The sequence below is a fragment of the Bufo bufo genome, chromosome 7 (genome assembly GCF_905171765.1).
Source record: "Bufo bufo chromosome 7, aBufBuf1.1, whole genome shotgun sequence".
Taxonomy (NCBI): Eukaryota; Metazoa; Chordata; class Amphibia; order Anura; family Bufonidae; genus Bufo; species Bufo bufo.
In genome coordinates, this window is record NC_053395.1 from 20,126,520 (window position 1) to 20,143,967 (window position 17,448).

General features: G+C 43.0%; 1 protein-coding gene and 1 long non-coding RNA gene across 2 annotated transcripts; both read left to right on the plus strand.

The window, feature by feature from the left end:
* The first annotated feature begins 1,250 nt into the window (after nt 1-1,250).
* On the plus strand, nt 1,251-12,447 carry LOC121008141 (protein disulfide-isomerase-like). The gene is made up of 11 exons (XM_040440504.1): nt 1,251-1,538; nt 3,162-3,368; nt 4,241-4,374; nt 5,459-5,596; nt 5,822-5,935; nt 6,172-6,297; nt 7,564-7,758; nt 7,838-7,958; nt 8,633-8,814; nt 11,951-12,040; nt 12,264-12,447. The coding sequence occupies exons 1-11, from the start codon at nt 1,334-1,336 to the stop codon at nt 12,345-12,347; spliced, it is 1,596 nt and encodes a 531-aa protein (XP_040296438.1). The 5' UTR covers nt 1,251-1,333; the 3' UTR covers nt 12,348-12,447.
* Nucleotides 12,448-15,137: 2,690 nt separating this feature from the next.
* Nucleotides 15,138-16,217, plus strand: LOC121008142. The gene is made up of 2 exons (XR_005780519.1): nt 15,138-15,185; nt 15,412-16,217. It is a non-coding gene; the product is annotated as an uncharacterized LOC121008142 (long non-coding RNA).
* Nucleotides 16,218-17,448: the final 1,231 nt, after the last annotated feature.

Here is a 17,448-nt window from a genome sequence, read left to right on the forward strand (position 1 = left end):
TATCCAAATAGCATTTAGCTGCAGCCACCACTAGAGGGAGCTTGCTGCAAACTGATTTACAGAGCTCCTATGAATTTAATACTAGCTATGTGAAATCTATGTGCAGTTAGCTCCCCCTAGCGGTGGCTGCAGGCAGCCAAAATGTTACCATGTATTTAGTCAGATAAGCATAGTTTGGGATCTCTCTATCATACATATCCTAGAAGATACAATATCCCTATAATATATAATTCCATTTTCCCTATCCAAAGCCCTCATTCAGACCTGTGGCTTATTTTCCATACCTATTGCAACTTTCTTTCAAGTATAGGAGATTACACAGATGGTATAATGTGGGTAAAGCATGAATTAAAAAAAAACAACAAAATGACTTGCTGTTCACATAATGAACACCAGAGGGAGCTGCAATCCTACTGATAGCTGCTACATAGCAAGACCTGTTATGTAATGAATACTGTTGTGTTCACATCTGTATCATGGTTTCCGTTCCAATGTAACGTTGAATCTATCATATGATGGAAACTACGAGAGCCTGAAAAACCCCATTGTCATGACAGGGCCCAGCAGGGTGTACCTGGGTGCTGCTCACCTTGAAGGGAATAACATAGTGCTGCTACTTCTCTCTAATGTGATGGAATCTGCAACAGAGACACCAACCCAGATGTGAACAGAGCCTAATTTATAGAATTTTTATTTTTTATTTAAATTTGTTATTGTAAACCTATCATTTGTAATAATAATAATAATAGAAACATTTGGGATAATATGTAAAAAAATAAAAGGAGAAACTTACTGAAAATAATGTAGTTCACACTTTTACAGGTTTTAACTAAAATGCAAACTCGGCTCTGCTACATCGGCAATACGGGTCTCATGTCACCAGGGGCTTTCTATGTGTCATCCCGTAGTCACAGGATGGAGGTCGGTGGCTTTGATCAGTGGTAATAAATTTAACCCAAAAAAAAGTTTACATTTAAAAAAAATTAAGAACTTTTTAGTCAATTTTTTTATAATTGTGATCTCAATTCAAATAATAACTACAAAAATTGTCGAAATTTTTTTTAATTTAGTTTTTATTTTATTTTTTTTAAACAATAATCGTGACCCCGGCAGGTTTCTCTCTAGACATTAGACCCCATCGCCCTTCAAGGCTTGGCAGCCACCTGCCCAAGGTTTGATAGGACCAGGTAAATATTTGAACAGTGTGTTGCATAAACCAGTAGCAATGCTCCACGCGTGCTGGACGTGTCCTCGTCACAGCCCCGGAGGCTTTATCTGCCTCTACTCCTGTTTAAAGCCCTTCTTTCAACTGACTGATCCCACTCCACGCACCATGAGGTGGTCCCACCTGCTCCTCGGCCTCCTCTTGGCCTTCTACGTGAAAGCCGAGGCCTCCGCCGATGAGAGTCCTGCGGAATCGTCTTCCTCCAGCGAGGAGAAGACTGGGGACATCCTGGAAGAGGAGAACGTGCTGGTCCTCAACACCAAGAACTTCGACGAGGCCCTCAGAACCTATAAGTACCTGCTGGTGGAATTCTGTAAGTTGGAAAGGACTCAAAACATTTTTTAAACTTTTTTTTTTTTTTTTTTTTCATTTTGGAGATGGGTAGCGGTATCATCGTTAGAGTTAGGTGGCGATATAGCGGTGGGTTATTTATCACTTCAATCTGCTGTTAGATGAAAATCAATATGGCGGCCTCTACAACCCGCACATTATCCATCTTATCTCGAGTCCTTCAAGGGGCTGACTAGGATGAGACGACCATGAGACGACTCCCTTAAGGGTTACGGCCACACAGGGCACAATTTCCACTGCAGATTCTGCTGCGTTTCCACATCGGAAATTTCACGGATTCACCCTGTGCAGCCGTCTTGTTTAGGTGTCCCCTAATAGAAACTGCGCTCAGATGGCGGCGGCATAGCTGTAGGGGGTGCAGAAGCATCACTCACACCAAGACCCCTCTGCCGCACAATAGGACAGCAGTATTATAAATGGCGCATAGTAGGTGGGGGTCCTGGTAAAGATTCTGTACTGGGGCCCAGGAGCGCGGGGGTTATACCCCTGGTAGATGGCTTTAGGGTGTCGTTACAAAAGGAGTTCCTTGAAAAAAGATTACACCTGCAATAATGTACTGGAAATACCCATCAGGAGCACTATATGGCGGTTTAATGCCATATGCTACATAGAGCCGCCATGCTCCTCTTCCTAACTCGCGCACCATTTAGCTACAGTATATGGCGACTTTTGCCGCATTAAATTGATGAAATCTTAAGGGAAATTGCATGATTATTGTAAATCTTGCCAGAAGTCTGTAAGTTAAGAAGGGGACTCTATATGGGGAATTGTGGAAGTAGTCTACCTTTAAAAGGGTATCCCGGTCCAATGGATCGGTCATAATTGCTAGATTGGTGGGGGTCCCACCACTGGGACCTCCACCAATTGTCCTTCTGGTCCAGTTGCAGGACCGCAGCTAGGAGGTGTTGGACAGGGCGCCCATACGTCCGCCACTCTCTCCATTCAAAGCCTATGTCACTCTGATGAGGATAGTGGCGGTCGGACCCCCACCCATGTAATACTGATCCAGTGGACTATTTCCATGGCTAGAAGTCACAGTTGCTTCAGACCGGAGTGCCCCTTTAGTGGGTTAGGGAGAGGCGCATGCTTTTGGAAGAGCTTACCCCCTCCTAACGATAACCGCAGTCCATATGGGGCATATCAATGTCATAGAGCGGGGGTCCCCCATACAGGAGAGGTGCTTCTGCTCTGGAGTATTACATGGTCGGTTACTCATGTACGGCCAGAGCCGGCTTCATCACTGACCGCTGGGAATTAGAGATGCCACTGCTGTCAGACAACCCCTTTAACACATCTAGCCCTGCGGACACACAGCTGGAGGGGTTTGTTACAATGTATCACTGCACAAAAGTGAGCTCCTACCTGCCTGTATACATTGTGTCGTCAGGTCAGGTGCGGCTCCAGCTGCTGAACGTCCCCCCCTGGGAAGGTGACAGGTGCGCAGGGCTCGTGGCCGTCGGCCTTCAGCTCCAGCTGCTCCATTTCCCACCGTCTATAAGATGACGCCACTTCCACTCGGTGACACAGCAGAACAGGGACCTTCAATACATTTTTAATTGATTGATTTTTATTTATTTTTCCTCAGATGCCCCGTGGTGCGGCCATTGCCAGGAACTTGCCCCAAAATACAGTAAAGCGGCAGAAGAACTGAAGGAAAAGACGTCGGAGGCTAGACTGGCCAAGGTGGATGCCACCGAGGAGAAAGATCTCGCCGATGAGTTTGGTGTCAGTGGATATCCCTCCATAAAGTTCTTCCTAAATGGAAACAGAACTGGACACATTGATTATGGAGGTAATGATAGATAGATAGATAGATAGATAGATAGATAGATAGATAGATAGATAGATATGAGAGAGATAGATAAGAGATAGATAGAAAGATATATATTAGATAGGAGATAGATAGATAGATAGATAGATAGATATGAGATAGATAGATAGATAGATAGATAGATATGAGATAGATAGATAGATATGAGATAGATAGATAGATAGATAGATAAGAGATAGATAGATAATAGATAGATAGATATTAGATAGATAGATAAGAGATAGATAGATAGATAGATATTAGATAGATAGATAAGAGATAGATAGATAGATAGATAGATAGATAGATATGAGATAGATAGATAATAGATAGATAGATATTAGATAGATAGATAAGAGATAGATAGATAGATATTAGATAGATAGATAAGAGATAGATAGATAGATAGATAGATAAGAGATAGATAGATAATAGATAGATAGATATGAGATAGATAGATAGATAGATAGATAGATAGATAGATAGATAAGAGATAGATAGATAATAGATAGATAGATATTAGATAGATAGATAAGAGATAGATAGATAGATATTAGATAGATAGATAAGAGATAGATAGATAGATATGAGATAGATAGATAATAGATAGATAGATATTAGATAGATAGATAAGAGATAGATAGATAGATAGATAGATATTAGATAGATAGATAAGAGATAGATAGATAGATAGATAGATAGATAGATAGATAGATAGATAGATAAGAGATAGATAGATAGATAGGAGATAGATAGATAAGAGATAGATAGATAGATAAGAGATAGATAGATGTCACTGGAGCGGTGGGGGACTTACCAGATAAGTAATGGTTCATGTGTTGCTTCCCTTCCAGGCAGGAGAGACACGGAGGGCATCGTCAGGTGGATGCTGAGGAGGGGGGAGCCCGCCGCCCTGGTGGTGGAGACTGTATCAGCCGCTGAGGAGTTTATCAAATCTCATGAAACTCCAGTGATTGGTTTCTTCAAGGTAAATCCTGCTTCCCATGCACCCAAGAGGGAGCACCCACACCCAGACCCTGGTGCGTGAAGGGCCCATCTGTCACATATGAAGATACCAGTATTATACATTATTCAGGGGCCACACGTCTAATCCCACACAGCTCAATGGCAACCTAGACATAGGTAGAGAATCTGAGCTCAGAGACCCCCACTAGTGATAACTTCCTGAAAACAGCTTATCGGTGGGCTTGCCAGGGGTCGGACCCCACTGATCTGATAGTAATGACCGTCCTATCCTAACAATAGGTCATCAAGAGTATGGCTACTTTCACACTAGCGTTTTAGTTTTCCGGTATTGAGATCCGTCATAGGGGCTCAATACCGGAAGAAAACGCTTCAGTTTTGTCCCCATTCAATGTCAATGGGGACAAAACTGAACTGAACGCTCCAAAATGCATTCCGTTCCGTTTGGTTGCGTTCCCAGACCAGAGAGCAAACCGCAACAGGTTGTAGTTTGCTTTCCGTCCTGGGATGCGGAGCAAGACGGATCCGGCATGACCCCCAATAAAAGTCAATGGGGACGGATCTGTTTTCTCTGCCACAATAGAAAACGGATCCGTCCTCCATTGACTTTCAATGGAGTTCATGGCGGATCCGTCATGGCAATATTAAAGATAATACAACCGGATGCGTTCATAACGGAGGACTCCCCTGCATAACAGAAACGGGACGGATCCGTTTTGCGGCCCATAGACTTCTATCATGACGGAATGAATAAAGGCATTCCGTTATAAAATTGAATTCTGGTCCGTGGGAACGGAATCCATAACGCAATTCACCTTTTACCACCAAACGAATTTCAAAATATGAAATTCGCTCATCTCTAGTTGTATTATCAGTAACGGAAGCGTTTTTGCCGAACCCTGCCGGATGCAGTAAAAACGCTAGTGTGAAAGTAGCCTAAAGTCCTAGAAGACTCTTTTAAAGCCTCCAATGGGTAGATCTGGAGGAACCTCCACGACCAGGAACCTCCTGGTGATTGGTCCCTATTCATCGATGGGCCCAATTCTCACAATGTCTCATGTTTTGTTTTGTTTTTATTAACTCTCCAGGATCCTGAAGATGCCGACCTAAACCTATTCAACGAGGCTGCATCACTCACTGAAGACTTCAACTTTGCCATTGCTCATAAAGAAGCCATATTTGAAAAATTCGGAGTCACCGCAGACAGAGTCATCTTTTTCAAGAGTGTATGAGCTTTTTCTTTGTCACATCGGTTAAAGTGATGTCCTCCAAGCCTGATCCCTGAGGGCTCCATGGCTAATCTGGTCCATCCTGAGGTCTTCAGGATCTTGCTGGGACCATCATTAATAGCTGAATGACTGGCATACTTCGCCCGATGCCTCATATAGATGACAGATCCTTATTTACTAGACTATGTAATCACGTTATGGCTTTTTACCTTTTTTTGATAGTCTGAAGAAAAATACGAATACACAGGTGATGAGGAGCTGGGCTTTGACAAAGATGATCTACTTAAGTTCCTTATGGTCAACAGTATGGATCTAGTCACTGAATACAACGAACAGGTATGGATAATTCTGTGCTCATGTTAAAAAAAAAATTGCTCTGGCTCAGACAGTCCGGTGATTTTAATGAGAGCTGTGCAATACCTAATTTCCCCTGCGGGGGCGCTGTGAGGTATTTGAACACTTACTAACAGGTTCTTCCACAGATTACAACTGATCGCTCGGGTCGCATTGCATTTTCATTGGAAGACGATTGAAAATATTCTGATTCTACTCACATTTTCTTTACCGAACAGACATCAGAAAAGATCTTTGCAGCCAAGATCCCCAACCACTTACTGCTGTTTATTAACAAGACCGTTGAAGACCAACTTCAACTTCTGGAGAATTTCCGTCAGGCAGCACCTGATTTTAAAGGAAAGGTAAGGCTTCATAGTCATTCTGGGGGGGTGTCCTGTCCTAGGACCGCTCACTATGAGTCAAGAGTGGCTCCGTAGTGCTTTGGAGGACTCAATGCTCCACCTTGTGGTGGGCTCTCTGCAATAGAAGACACCAAACGCTGGTGGAGCCAGCCTTGAGTCAATCGAGGAGGTGCCTTCATTCTAAGGAGGTGTTCTGTTGGGACTTCCCATTTGAAGGCTTCTATTTCTTACATATTGCCTCTCTCTCAGTATAATGGCCAACATATTCCTCCTAACCAGGTGTAGATGTTCTAAAAGAGGAGAGAGAAATAAACTGCTGCCAGGCGCATTTTACAGCGTCTTATCCATCTTTAGGAAGTAAGGACTTGGTCATGTTGAAATCCAGCATGCTTCATCTCTCTTTGCCACCATCTGTGGTCAAGGTGAAGACAAGAAACCCACCAAACATAATAGTTGTCCAATCCCACCAAAATCAGAAGGTCCAGCCTATGTATATTAAATGTGTATGGCCACCTTGTAGGGGTTCTCCAGACTACAGAGATTGAGGACCTATCCTCAGGATAGGTCATCCATATCAGATCGGTGGGGGTCTGACTCCTGACTCCTACACCGATCAGCTGTTTCGGGCAGAAGCAGCACCGGAACCTATACAGGTTACAGAGTGGAAACAGAAGGCTTCATACACTATGTAGTTTCCAACGTACTGCGCTCAGCTTCCGTTTTCTTGTACAGGATCTGCGCTGCAGTACCCCAGCACGGCCACTACACTGTGTATGGAGCCTTCTACATCCAACTTCCTCCACTCAGTTTGTGGTACCACAGCTGGCCAAAAACAGGATCAGTGGGGGTGCTGAGTGGCCAGACCCTCATGGATTCAAAAAGAATCAAATGTGGATCACAACAAGGTTAAATTTTCATCTAAGTTCAATTCACTTCACGGGGCGCGATCTAAAAAAAAAGTTTCATGAACATGGCCAGACTGAACTTTGTGACCACTTCGGTGCATGCCGCCACAGGTATCAACATGGTGGTCACTAAAGACCGGAACACAAGAAGATGCTAGGCAACCTGAGCTCACACCACCAGTACAATGCATATATAGGGGGCTACAAGAGAATAACTATCCCTAACCTTTGACTTTGCCATAGTATATGTCACGCTTGTGTAAGCAATCCATGCAATGGAGCTGACCTTTAATTTGGGTACACTTTTTAACCCCTTCTCTTCTCGTACATGTGAGATCCTGTTTGCATTCCTCTCCTGCAGATCTTATTTGTGGCGATTAATTCTGACGGACCTCACGCTGGGGTCCTGGAGTACTTTGGACTCACTAACGCAGATATTCCCGCCATCCGATTTATCAACATAGACCAAGTGAAGAAGTTTATCTTCAACGCAGACAAAATCACGGCCGAGACCGTCAAGGAATTTTGCCAGGGGGTTCTTGACGGTAAAATAAAGGTATGAAAAACCAAGGGATCTGATATTTACATGGGTTTCCAGACTCTATTATTATAGAAGTTTCTTGTTTTGAAATTAGCAAAATCTTAAAAGCGAAGAAATTCCCGAGGACTGGGATAAGAAGCCTGTTAAAGTGCTCGTGGGCAAGAATTTCGAGGAGGTTGCGTACGATGAGACCAAGAGTGTTTTTGTGGAATTCTGTAAGTACATCAGAAACAGATGCCGCCACTGATTCAGGAGCAGGACCTTTTCCCTCTGAAAGAGTCTTAAAATTACAGATTGTATTATACTCCAGAGCTGCATTCTCAATTCTGCTAGTAACTCCTGGAAGCAGTCAGCGAGCTGGTTGTAACACATCTCCCTAATAGCCTAGGTCATATTATGAAGGGGTGGATGTTCTACTTACTATAAATCACCAAGGCAGATATTGAAACATTTTTAAAAGGTCTAGCAGATTTCAGCTCTGAAGGTGTAGAATTGAGAAAGCAACTACTAAGTATAATACAAGCTGTAACACAGGATCAGTACCATAATGGTATTTAATCATAAGCATACTATTATGGCATATGAGTGGGATAGGCCATTTATTTGAATGGAAAGCATGTAGTACTACACTTCTCCAGCAGTGGCCACTGCAGAATAATTCTTTAGAATGGCTGCAGCTCCTCTTGGCGATAATCACTGATCGCTAGGCCAGCTTAAATTTAAAGATGGATTGGATTGAAGACAAACCCTTTAAAATGAATAAAGTATCGAGTACCTACCTACTAATCTATGTGGGAAGGTGGCGAGATATTTAATCCAAATGTAAGACTTGATGAAAAGGTTTTTTTTTTTAAATCTTTGGTTAACCCTTGCAATTTTCCTGTTGCAGACGCTCCATGGTGTACTCACTGTAAGGAGCTGGAACCCATCTGGGAGGAGCTTGGAGAAAAATACAAGGACCATGAAAATGTTATAATCGCTAAAATGGACGCCACCGCAAATGAAATAGATGGGATGAGAGTCAGAGGTTTCCCGAACCTGAGGTTCTTCCCTGCAGGACCAGACAGAAAGGTTAGAGGATTGGTCTGGATACCACGCATTTCCACTAGCGGGAGTCCTGTGACCCCTGTACGACCATGGTGAGGAGGATTTTAAATGGAGCGGTGGTCGAGCATGTGGCCTGCAGCTCCATTCAGTGTGTGTCGGCTAATGGTAACAGCCGAATGCTGTAGTTGGCCATCTCTGTAAATCCCATAGACTTTGAACAGAGTGACAATGCACATGCTCGACCACTGCGCCATTAAAAATCCTCCTCAGTCTTACCTGGAATCCATCAACAGGCTGTCGTTTATAGAACTGTTTAAGGCCTCTTTCACCCTTGCATTGTCCGGATCCGGCGTGTACTCCACTTGCCGGAATTACACGCCGGATCCGGAAAAACGCAAGTGTACTGAAAGCATTTGAAGACGGAACCGTCTTCCAAATGCTTTCAGTGTTACTATGGCACCCAGGACGCTATTAAAGTCCTGGTTGCCATAGTAGTAGTGGGGAGCGGGGGAGCAGTATACTTACCGTCCGTGCGGCTCCAGAATGACGTCAGAGCGCCCCATGCGCATGGATGACGTGTCCATGTGATCACATGATCCATGCGCTTGGGGCGCCCTGACGTCACTCTGGATCGCCCGGGGAGCCGCACGGACGGTAAGTACACTGCTCCCCGCTCCCCACTACACTTTACCATGGCTGCCAGGATTTTAGCGTCCCGGCAGCCATGGTAACCACTCTGAAAAAGCTAAATGTCGGCTCCGGCAATGCGCCGAAACGACGTTTAGCTTAAGGCCGGATCCGGATCAATGCCTTTCAATGGGCATTAATTCCGGATCCGGCCTTGCGGTAAGTGTTCCGGATTTTTGGCCGGAGCAAAAAGCGCAGCATGCTGCGGTATTTTCTCCGGCCAAAAAACGTTCCGGTCCGGAACTGAAGACATCCTGATGCATCCTGAACGGATTTCTCTCCATTCAGAATGCATTAGGATAATCCTGATCAGGATTCTTCCGGCATAGAGCCCCGACGACGGAACTCTATGCCGGAAGACAAGAACGCAGGTGTGAAAGAGCCCTAAAGGCTATGCACACCTTCGGGGGCATATATTTGAATGATTACAGTTTACGCATTTTGGGCTAAAAATTATTATTTTTTTAAATAGGCCTTTATTAAAAATGTTCAGCCGTTTCTGAGATACAAGGGTTAAAAAAAAAAAAAAAAAAAAATCACAGCCAAAAAGGTGAGCTTTTTTTTGAGAAACACGGCCGTCTCCTCCTACCTGTACCGACACTAATAATTAGCATGGGGGGGGGGGGGGGGGGGGCAGAGTGGTGGAACAGAGCAGCGTATCTGGAAAAAAATAAATATAAAGACCAGTGAAAGGTCAACTTTAAAAGGTTTCTGTCACCCCGCAAAACTCATTTTTTTTTTTTGGGATAGTTAGATTCCTCCTAGTGCGATATAGGAGAATATAATGGTCTTACTTACTTTCATGCGGCCGATTCTTTAGAAAACGAAGTTTTATAATATGTAAATGAGGGCTCTACCAGCAAGTAGGGCGTCTACTTGCTGGTAGCCGCAGCAGAAATCCGCCCCCTCGCCGTGTTGATTGACAGGGCCAGCCGTGATCTCCTCCTCCGGCCGGCCCTGTCAGTAATTAAAAAATCGCGCGCCTCGCGTCATTCGGCGCAGGCGCTCTGAGATGAGGAGGCTCGTATCCTCAGCACTCCCTCTGTGCGCCTGCGCCGATGACGTCTTCTCTTTCGGTGATGTCATCGGTGCAGGCGCACTGAGGGAGTGCTGAGGAGACGAGCCTCCTCATCTCAGAGCGCCTGCGCCGAATGACCAGAGGCGCGCGATTTTTGAATTACTGACAGGGCCGGCCGGAGGAGGAGATCACGGCTGGCCCTGTCAATCAACACGGCGAGGGGGCGGATTTCTGCAGCGGCTACCAGCAAGTAGACGCCCTACTTGCTGGCAGAGCCCTAATTTACATATTATAAAACTTCGTTTTCTAAAGAATCGGCCGCATGAAAGTAAGTAAGAGCATTATATTCTCCTATATCGCACTATGAGGAATCTAACTATCCAAAAAAAAAAAAATGAGTTTTGCGGGGTGACAGAAACCCTTTAAGTGATTATGAGGTCAAAATTTAAGATCTAAACATGAGCCGTCAGCTGACGGGTATCAATGAAAACAAAGCTTGCAAACAGACTAATTTTTTTTTCTTTAACCCTTGTATCTCAGAAACGGCTGAACTTTTTTTTTTTTTTAATAAAGACATTTAAAAAAAAATTTTTTTTTTTTTTTTTAGAAAACATTTCTAGAAACAGCACACTGTTAATGGATTCCAGGTAAACATTAGTTCAGTACCCTGAGTGCCCAAGGGTGGTCCTCACTGTACGACCCTGGTGAAAAATGATTTTTAGCCCAAAATGAGTAAGGCTACTTTCACACTGGCGTTTCTGGGGCCGCCTGTGAGATCTGTTTCAGGGCTCTCACAAGCGGCCCAAAACGGATCAGTTCAGCTCCAAAGTATTCTGAATGGATAAGGATCCATTCAGAATGCATCAGTTTGGCTCCGTTGCGCCTGTATTCTGCTCTGGAGGCGGACACCAAAACGCTGCTTGCCGCGTTTTGATGTCCGCCTGACGATACGGATCCGTCCTGACACACAATGTAAGTCAATAGGGACGGATCTGTTTTCACTGACACAATATTGGTGCAATTGAAAACGGATCCGTCCCCCATTGACTTTCAATGTAAGTCAGGACGGATCCGTTTTGACTTAGACTTTTTTTTTTTTTTTAAAGAATATCGGTGCGGATCCGTCTGTGCAGATACAAGACGGATCCGCACAGAACACAGGTGTGAAAGTAGCCTAAAATGCAATCTTTTTAAATGCCCTCAAGGGTGTTCATCATAGCCTTTTTTTAAATAATTATATAGTGATATATATTTTTTTAATCCTAAAGCTAGTTTATATATTCAGTATACAGCCAATTTGTATCCAAGCAGAGATTTTTTTTAATAAAAAATTCCCCATAACCCTATCATATAGTCCATACAAATGACTGATTCCAGAATTTCGCATTCCGATTAGCACCTGTGCATTTTCATGAAAATGATGTGCATTTTAAGTGAATTTTATTTTCTACGCAGATGATCGAGTACACCAAGAATAGGACGGTGAAGCTTTTTTCTGAATTTATTGATAGCGGCGGAGTGCTGCCTCAGGATGAGGAGGAAACGGTTGGTCATTTTTGTTTAAACAAATTTTTATACAAAAAAAGGGGATAAATATGCAAATCAAAAAAGAGCAGAAACTGGGGTTTTTTTTTTAAGGTTTAGCCAGCACGTGCTAATCGGCATATCTTGTTTTCCCATGGTGCACTGCGGGGTCTCTTCAATGCAGATAAGTACTCCTCTAGCTTGATTAAAAAATATCTGGTTTTATAAAAAATTTTTTTTACAGATCATAGAAGATTTAAAAACAGCACAAGAAAAAGATATTAAAGTGGAAGATGACACTCCCGAGAAGTCGAAGGATGAATTGTAGTCGCGTGACCAAGTAACTTAGGCGATATTAATGGACATTATGCTGAAATGTTTACCGATTTCTACAAGTCTGAAACAATAAAGAGTTTTTACAGTAATACGATTTAAACGTCATTTTAAAATGTGTATTTTTACCATTTAAAACAACACTATTATGGCTGCAGTACCACATGCAACCTGGCACTGATTTCTGAAGAATTCAAAAGTGTTTCTCTAACCTTTACAAACCCTTCAAAGGAATACAATGCAAAACTGGGGGGAGAACACCAAAAATAGAAGTCATGCCACGTCCCCCTCCCTCAAAGCATTGCAGCAGGTGTAACACGGTGTTATCCCAACCTATTTGATACAATCAGCTGATCACCCCAGGTCCTGCTCCCAGCAGATAGAGTTGTGAACCAGTCACCTTGAGTCCGCCAGAACAGGAGACATTCCTGAAGAGAGGGTCTCCATTTTTGGCTCAGAGAGGGGAACCCGAGTGGGAGATCCTTCCCCTCCATGAAATCTGTATTTTTAGCAAATGTAATTATTTTTATTTTTTTTACTGGGAAAGAACAAATAAAGAAAGCCTTATTTGGACCACAACTGGAGTGTACATGTTACATATACTCCCGCCATATGTATTCCTAGATTTCTGTGGGCTATGCAAGATTGCCAGTCCACAGCGCCACACTTAAATTTTTGGGAAAAAAAAACTAACATGATGCTGCACTTATGCATTTCAAGCCATAAAGCCCAGCTCAGAGCTACAAGTAAGAACTGGAACCACATTCACTTTCATTAGTGGCAACTGCACCATTGTGATCTTAAAAAGGGAAAGGGTGGGTGGCGTCATGTGCGCAGCTGCAGCCAATGACTGATGTGTCCCCCAAGCGCCACGGCACTGGGTTGTGTGCGCTGCTGCAGACTGGCTGCAGCGGTTGTGTCGCTCCCCTGTGGCACTTGGGGATCATGTCACGGCTGCTGCGCCACACACGACCCCCTGTCCGTTCTAAAACTTGATGAGCGGGGACTAGAGTGCAGCGAACGCAGCTGTGAACGGAAAGAGCCGGGACAGGCAAGTAGGCTTCCCTCCACGGGGTAGGCTGTGCAAAAGTGTTTGAAGGCTGGACAACCCCTTTAATGAGACATGTGTGAAGTAGCCATGTCTAAAAGAAATTCCTGCAAAAAAAAACAAAAAACACACAATAAGCATGGGTGCATATGACAGCTTATTATTTTATTGATCTCCAAGTACCTTAAAAAAAATATATATATATATTTATTTATTACAGGACAAGGTCTGTGGGATTTCAATCTGTGATCGTTGTGTTCAGAGAAGCTGCTGTGCTTTTAATTTTTTACATACATTTTTATTTCATTTTTTTGTTTTTTGCTAAAGACAATGTACATATTTACAAAGGAAATTTCTTTAGAAACAAAGTGAAAAAGAATAAAAAAATAAAAATTCTTCTGCATCCCCTGGATAGAAAGCATCATGTCGCAGTTCCATTAAGTACATTTTAAAAGGCACTCTGTGACAGACATCTATATGTAAGGAGACGAAACGCGTTAACACTCAAATACAGGTGTAAAATTAGATATTTCCCCCACAGACGTAGCACAAGTACCAATGACAAAATTTTTTATTTTTTTTTTAAATCTGGCTTTGGCTTTAAATCTGATAGATGGATTCTAATGTATGGGAAGCAGGAGAGCCATACGTGTCCTTTCTTGCTCAACTAAATGAATTTATGTGACCCCCCCCATCTAAGCAGACAAAAGTGGAATCCTTAAAAGGAGTTGCTTAGGATTGAAAAAAAAAATTGGGAAAGAAAAAAATTATAAAAAAAATAAAATATATATAAGTTAAATTTCCTGCATCAATGACATGCGGTACATGCAGTGATTGGCTGCTGTGGTGACGTGCATGTAAAGCAGGTCATTGCTGTTGTTTTCTGCTCTTAGGCTGGGTTCAGACCTGAGCGTCTTTGATATGCGCGTTTAACGCGCGTTTTTTGCAATAGTAAACGCGCGTTTGACGCGCGTTTGTGTGATTGACTGCAATGTCCTATGGCCACAAACGCGCGTCAAAACGCCCCAAAGAAGCTCAAGTACTTGTTTGAGCGTAGGGCGTTTTACAGCGCGTTTTTCAGCGCTGTAAAACGCTCAAGTGAGAACCAGGGCCATAGGGAAGCATTGGTTTTCATGTGTTGAGCGTTTTACAGCGCGTTTGAACGCGCTGTAAAACGCTCAAGTGTGAACCCAGCCTTAGACAAAGTTGGGGACAATGAGAAAGTATAAATTTACTTTAAAAGGTATAATAAAAAAACAAAACTGGGAGATAGGACATTAAAGGGGTTGTCAAGGATTTTGGTCCATCGCTCAAGATAGGCAATCAATAATCCAGCACCCGCACCAATCAACCATTACCTTGTTGTTGACCATAAAAAAAAAAAAAAAAAAAAACAGCCGTGTAAATAGGCCAATTGACTATTGAAAATGGCATGAAGGTAGCCCAAGTTTGCGGCGGAACTACACGGCTGCGTCCATTGTCTGCTGGACTGAGCTGGTAACTGCAGCACCGCTCCCACTGGGGTGAATGGGAGCAATGCTGCAGTTACCAGCAACGTGCACCACACACAATGGACGCAGCCATGTAGTTCAGGAGCTAGAGCTTTAACTAACTGGTGCGAAGGTAGTTTATGGTGTCGGACTCCTGCCCGTCAATACCAACTGCCTAGACAACACCTTCAAGCCCAGGGGTTAAAAATGTATTACTCTGGGAGGAAAAAAAAAATTGCCATCACAATAAATACACAAATCTGATTGATCAAAAAGCAACAAAGAAAAAATCCCTGTAAGGCCTCATGCACACGACCGTGCCGTTTTTTGCGGTCCGCAAAAAAACGGAAGCTGCCCGTGTTGCCTTCCGCAATTTCCGGAACGGAAGCCGGCAATATAAATGCCTATTCTTGTCCGCAAAGCGCGGACAAGAATAGGACATGTTATATTTTTTTAGCGGGGCCGCAAAAACTGCGGCTCGGATGCGGACCCAAACAAAGGTCGTGTGCATGCGGCCTAAGGTAGAGAAATGTAATGTTCAAACGAGAAAACCGATTTCACACAAATCCAGTCATAACACGTCCGAGACAATAATGACTCCGTTATATCTGACTTCCCATATGGTTCAGTAAATAAAATAAAAAAAGGCAAAAAAAAAAAATTTATGGCATTTTAATAAAAAAAAGGTCAAACCTTTATTTTTTTTTTATATAAAGGAAACAAAAAATAGAAAATAATGTACAAAAAACAACAAAAAGAAAATAAGAATAAAAGTCATTTCCAGCCTCACGCATCCATTTACACAATGAAAAGTTCTCCTTGGAAAAGTTTATTTCCCCTTTCGGTTTATGTACATGACCTCAGAAACACAGTGGAGGGATAAGTTATACTGCAAAAATAATTCTATTCTATGGATGTGACTGTAACCAAAAGTCTGCCCCCCCCTCCCCCCCCCCCCCCCGATATAGAGCAGTGGCAATTTACAAAGAACATGCAATATATATTATACTATATATTAGAAAACATAATATACACAAAATAGCTTCAATTCACAACTGTATTTAATGAACAGAATTTTACATGAACCTTCTGTGAAAATAGTCGACATCTGTGGCGCCGGATACAAATAAGGCCGCGTTCAATAAGTCGCAAAAAAAAACAAAAAAACAACTGTTTGACAAGTTCCATTTACATTAAAGCACCATATATATTTTTTTGTAATACTCTTGTAGGGTCATAAGTAGCCCCTTTAAAGGGAGAGGACTTTTTTTTTTCTTTGTTTTAGATCGCACAAGATTTATTTGACATTTTATTGTTAATTTAAAAAAATGCATTTTTCTTTAAAAAAAATTTTTTTCATTCTTAGAAGCAAGTCAAAGTTTGGTACAATGTACTACAATGAACTGGCAGACTTAGGCCCCCTGCACACGAACGTGTGCTTCCCGTTGCCGTATTGCGGACCGCATTTGCGGATACGCAATACACGGGTGCCGTTCCGTGGGCATTCCGCATCACGGATGCGGACTCATTCACTTGAATGGGTCTGCAAATCCGGAGATGCGGAATGGTATGGAACGGAAGCACGGAACGGAACCACTACGGAGTGCTTCCGTGGGGTTTCGTCTCGTACTTCCGTTCCGCAAAAAGATAGAACATGTCCTATCTTTTTTGCGGAAGGGCCGGATTGCGGACCCATTTAAGTGAATGGGTCAGCGATCCGCTGTGGATGTCCCACGGACTGCGTTCGTGCATTGCGGCCCGCAGCATGACCACGGGGCGCACACACGTTCGTGTGCAGGGGGCCTTTAAAAGTAAATTCAAAGTGCTTTTCCAGGAACAGGATGTGGATGACCTATCTTTAGGATTGGCCATCAATATCAGATCGGTGAGGGTCCAACTCACGGGAATCACCCTCTCTGCCCCCAAGGCTGTGGCACTCCGGTGAGTACTGTGGCTTCTACCAGGGACGTCACAGGCGCAGCTCAGTCCCATTAAAGTGAATAGGCCTGGACTGCAATACCAAGCATGGCCACTATACAATGTACGGCGCTGTGAGAAGTTTGCAGCGTTGCGGGCTTTTCACACAGCTGATCGGTGGCGGGTGTGCTGATGACCTAATATGAGAATAGGTCATCAATATTGTACATCTGGAAGACCCCCTTTAAAAATGTTTCTAAAATAAATGAATTCGGACCATCTAAAAAAAAGTGTGTATGGAAATATACGGGGGTTCGGCTTTCACTTAAAAGACTTATTTAAAAGGGGCTTATTTACTAAACTGGCTTTTCATGCACCACCGTAAAAAGCCACTGGAGGCAGGTGTAACCCTATAAAGGTGATTATTTTATGCAAAAAATAAACCCCAAAAAGTTCAAAAGTTGCAAAAAATATATAAAAAATAAATACTTCTAAATGGTCCCGAACACAGTTCCCGATCCAGCATTTCTTTTTAGCCCCACCACATGGTAGAATTGTTCTTTAAAAAAAACTTAAAAGCAATGACAATGCATTTGGCACAATAATAATAAAAAAAATACTGTCATTAAATTATTATTATT

What these genes read in the sequence shown, in the direction of transcription:
- LOC121008141 (XM_040440504.1), top strand. Translation starts at nt 1,334, where the DNA reads ATGAGGTGGTCCCACCTGCTCCTCGGCCTCCTCTTGGCCTTCTACGTG. An exon ending in TGGACACATTGATTATGGAG is followed by an intron (nt 3,369 to 4,240) that starts GTAATGATAGAT and finishes CTTCCCTTCCAG; the next exon opens with GCAGGAGAGACACGGAGGGC. An exon ending in GAGTGTTTTTGTGGAATTCT is followed by an intron (nt 7,959 to 8,632) that starts GTAAGTACATCA and finishes TTCCTGTTGCAG; the next exon opens with ACGCTCCATGGTGTACTCAC.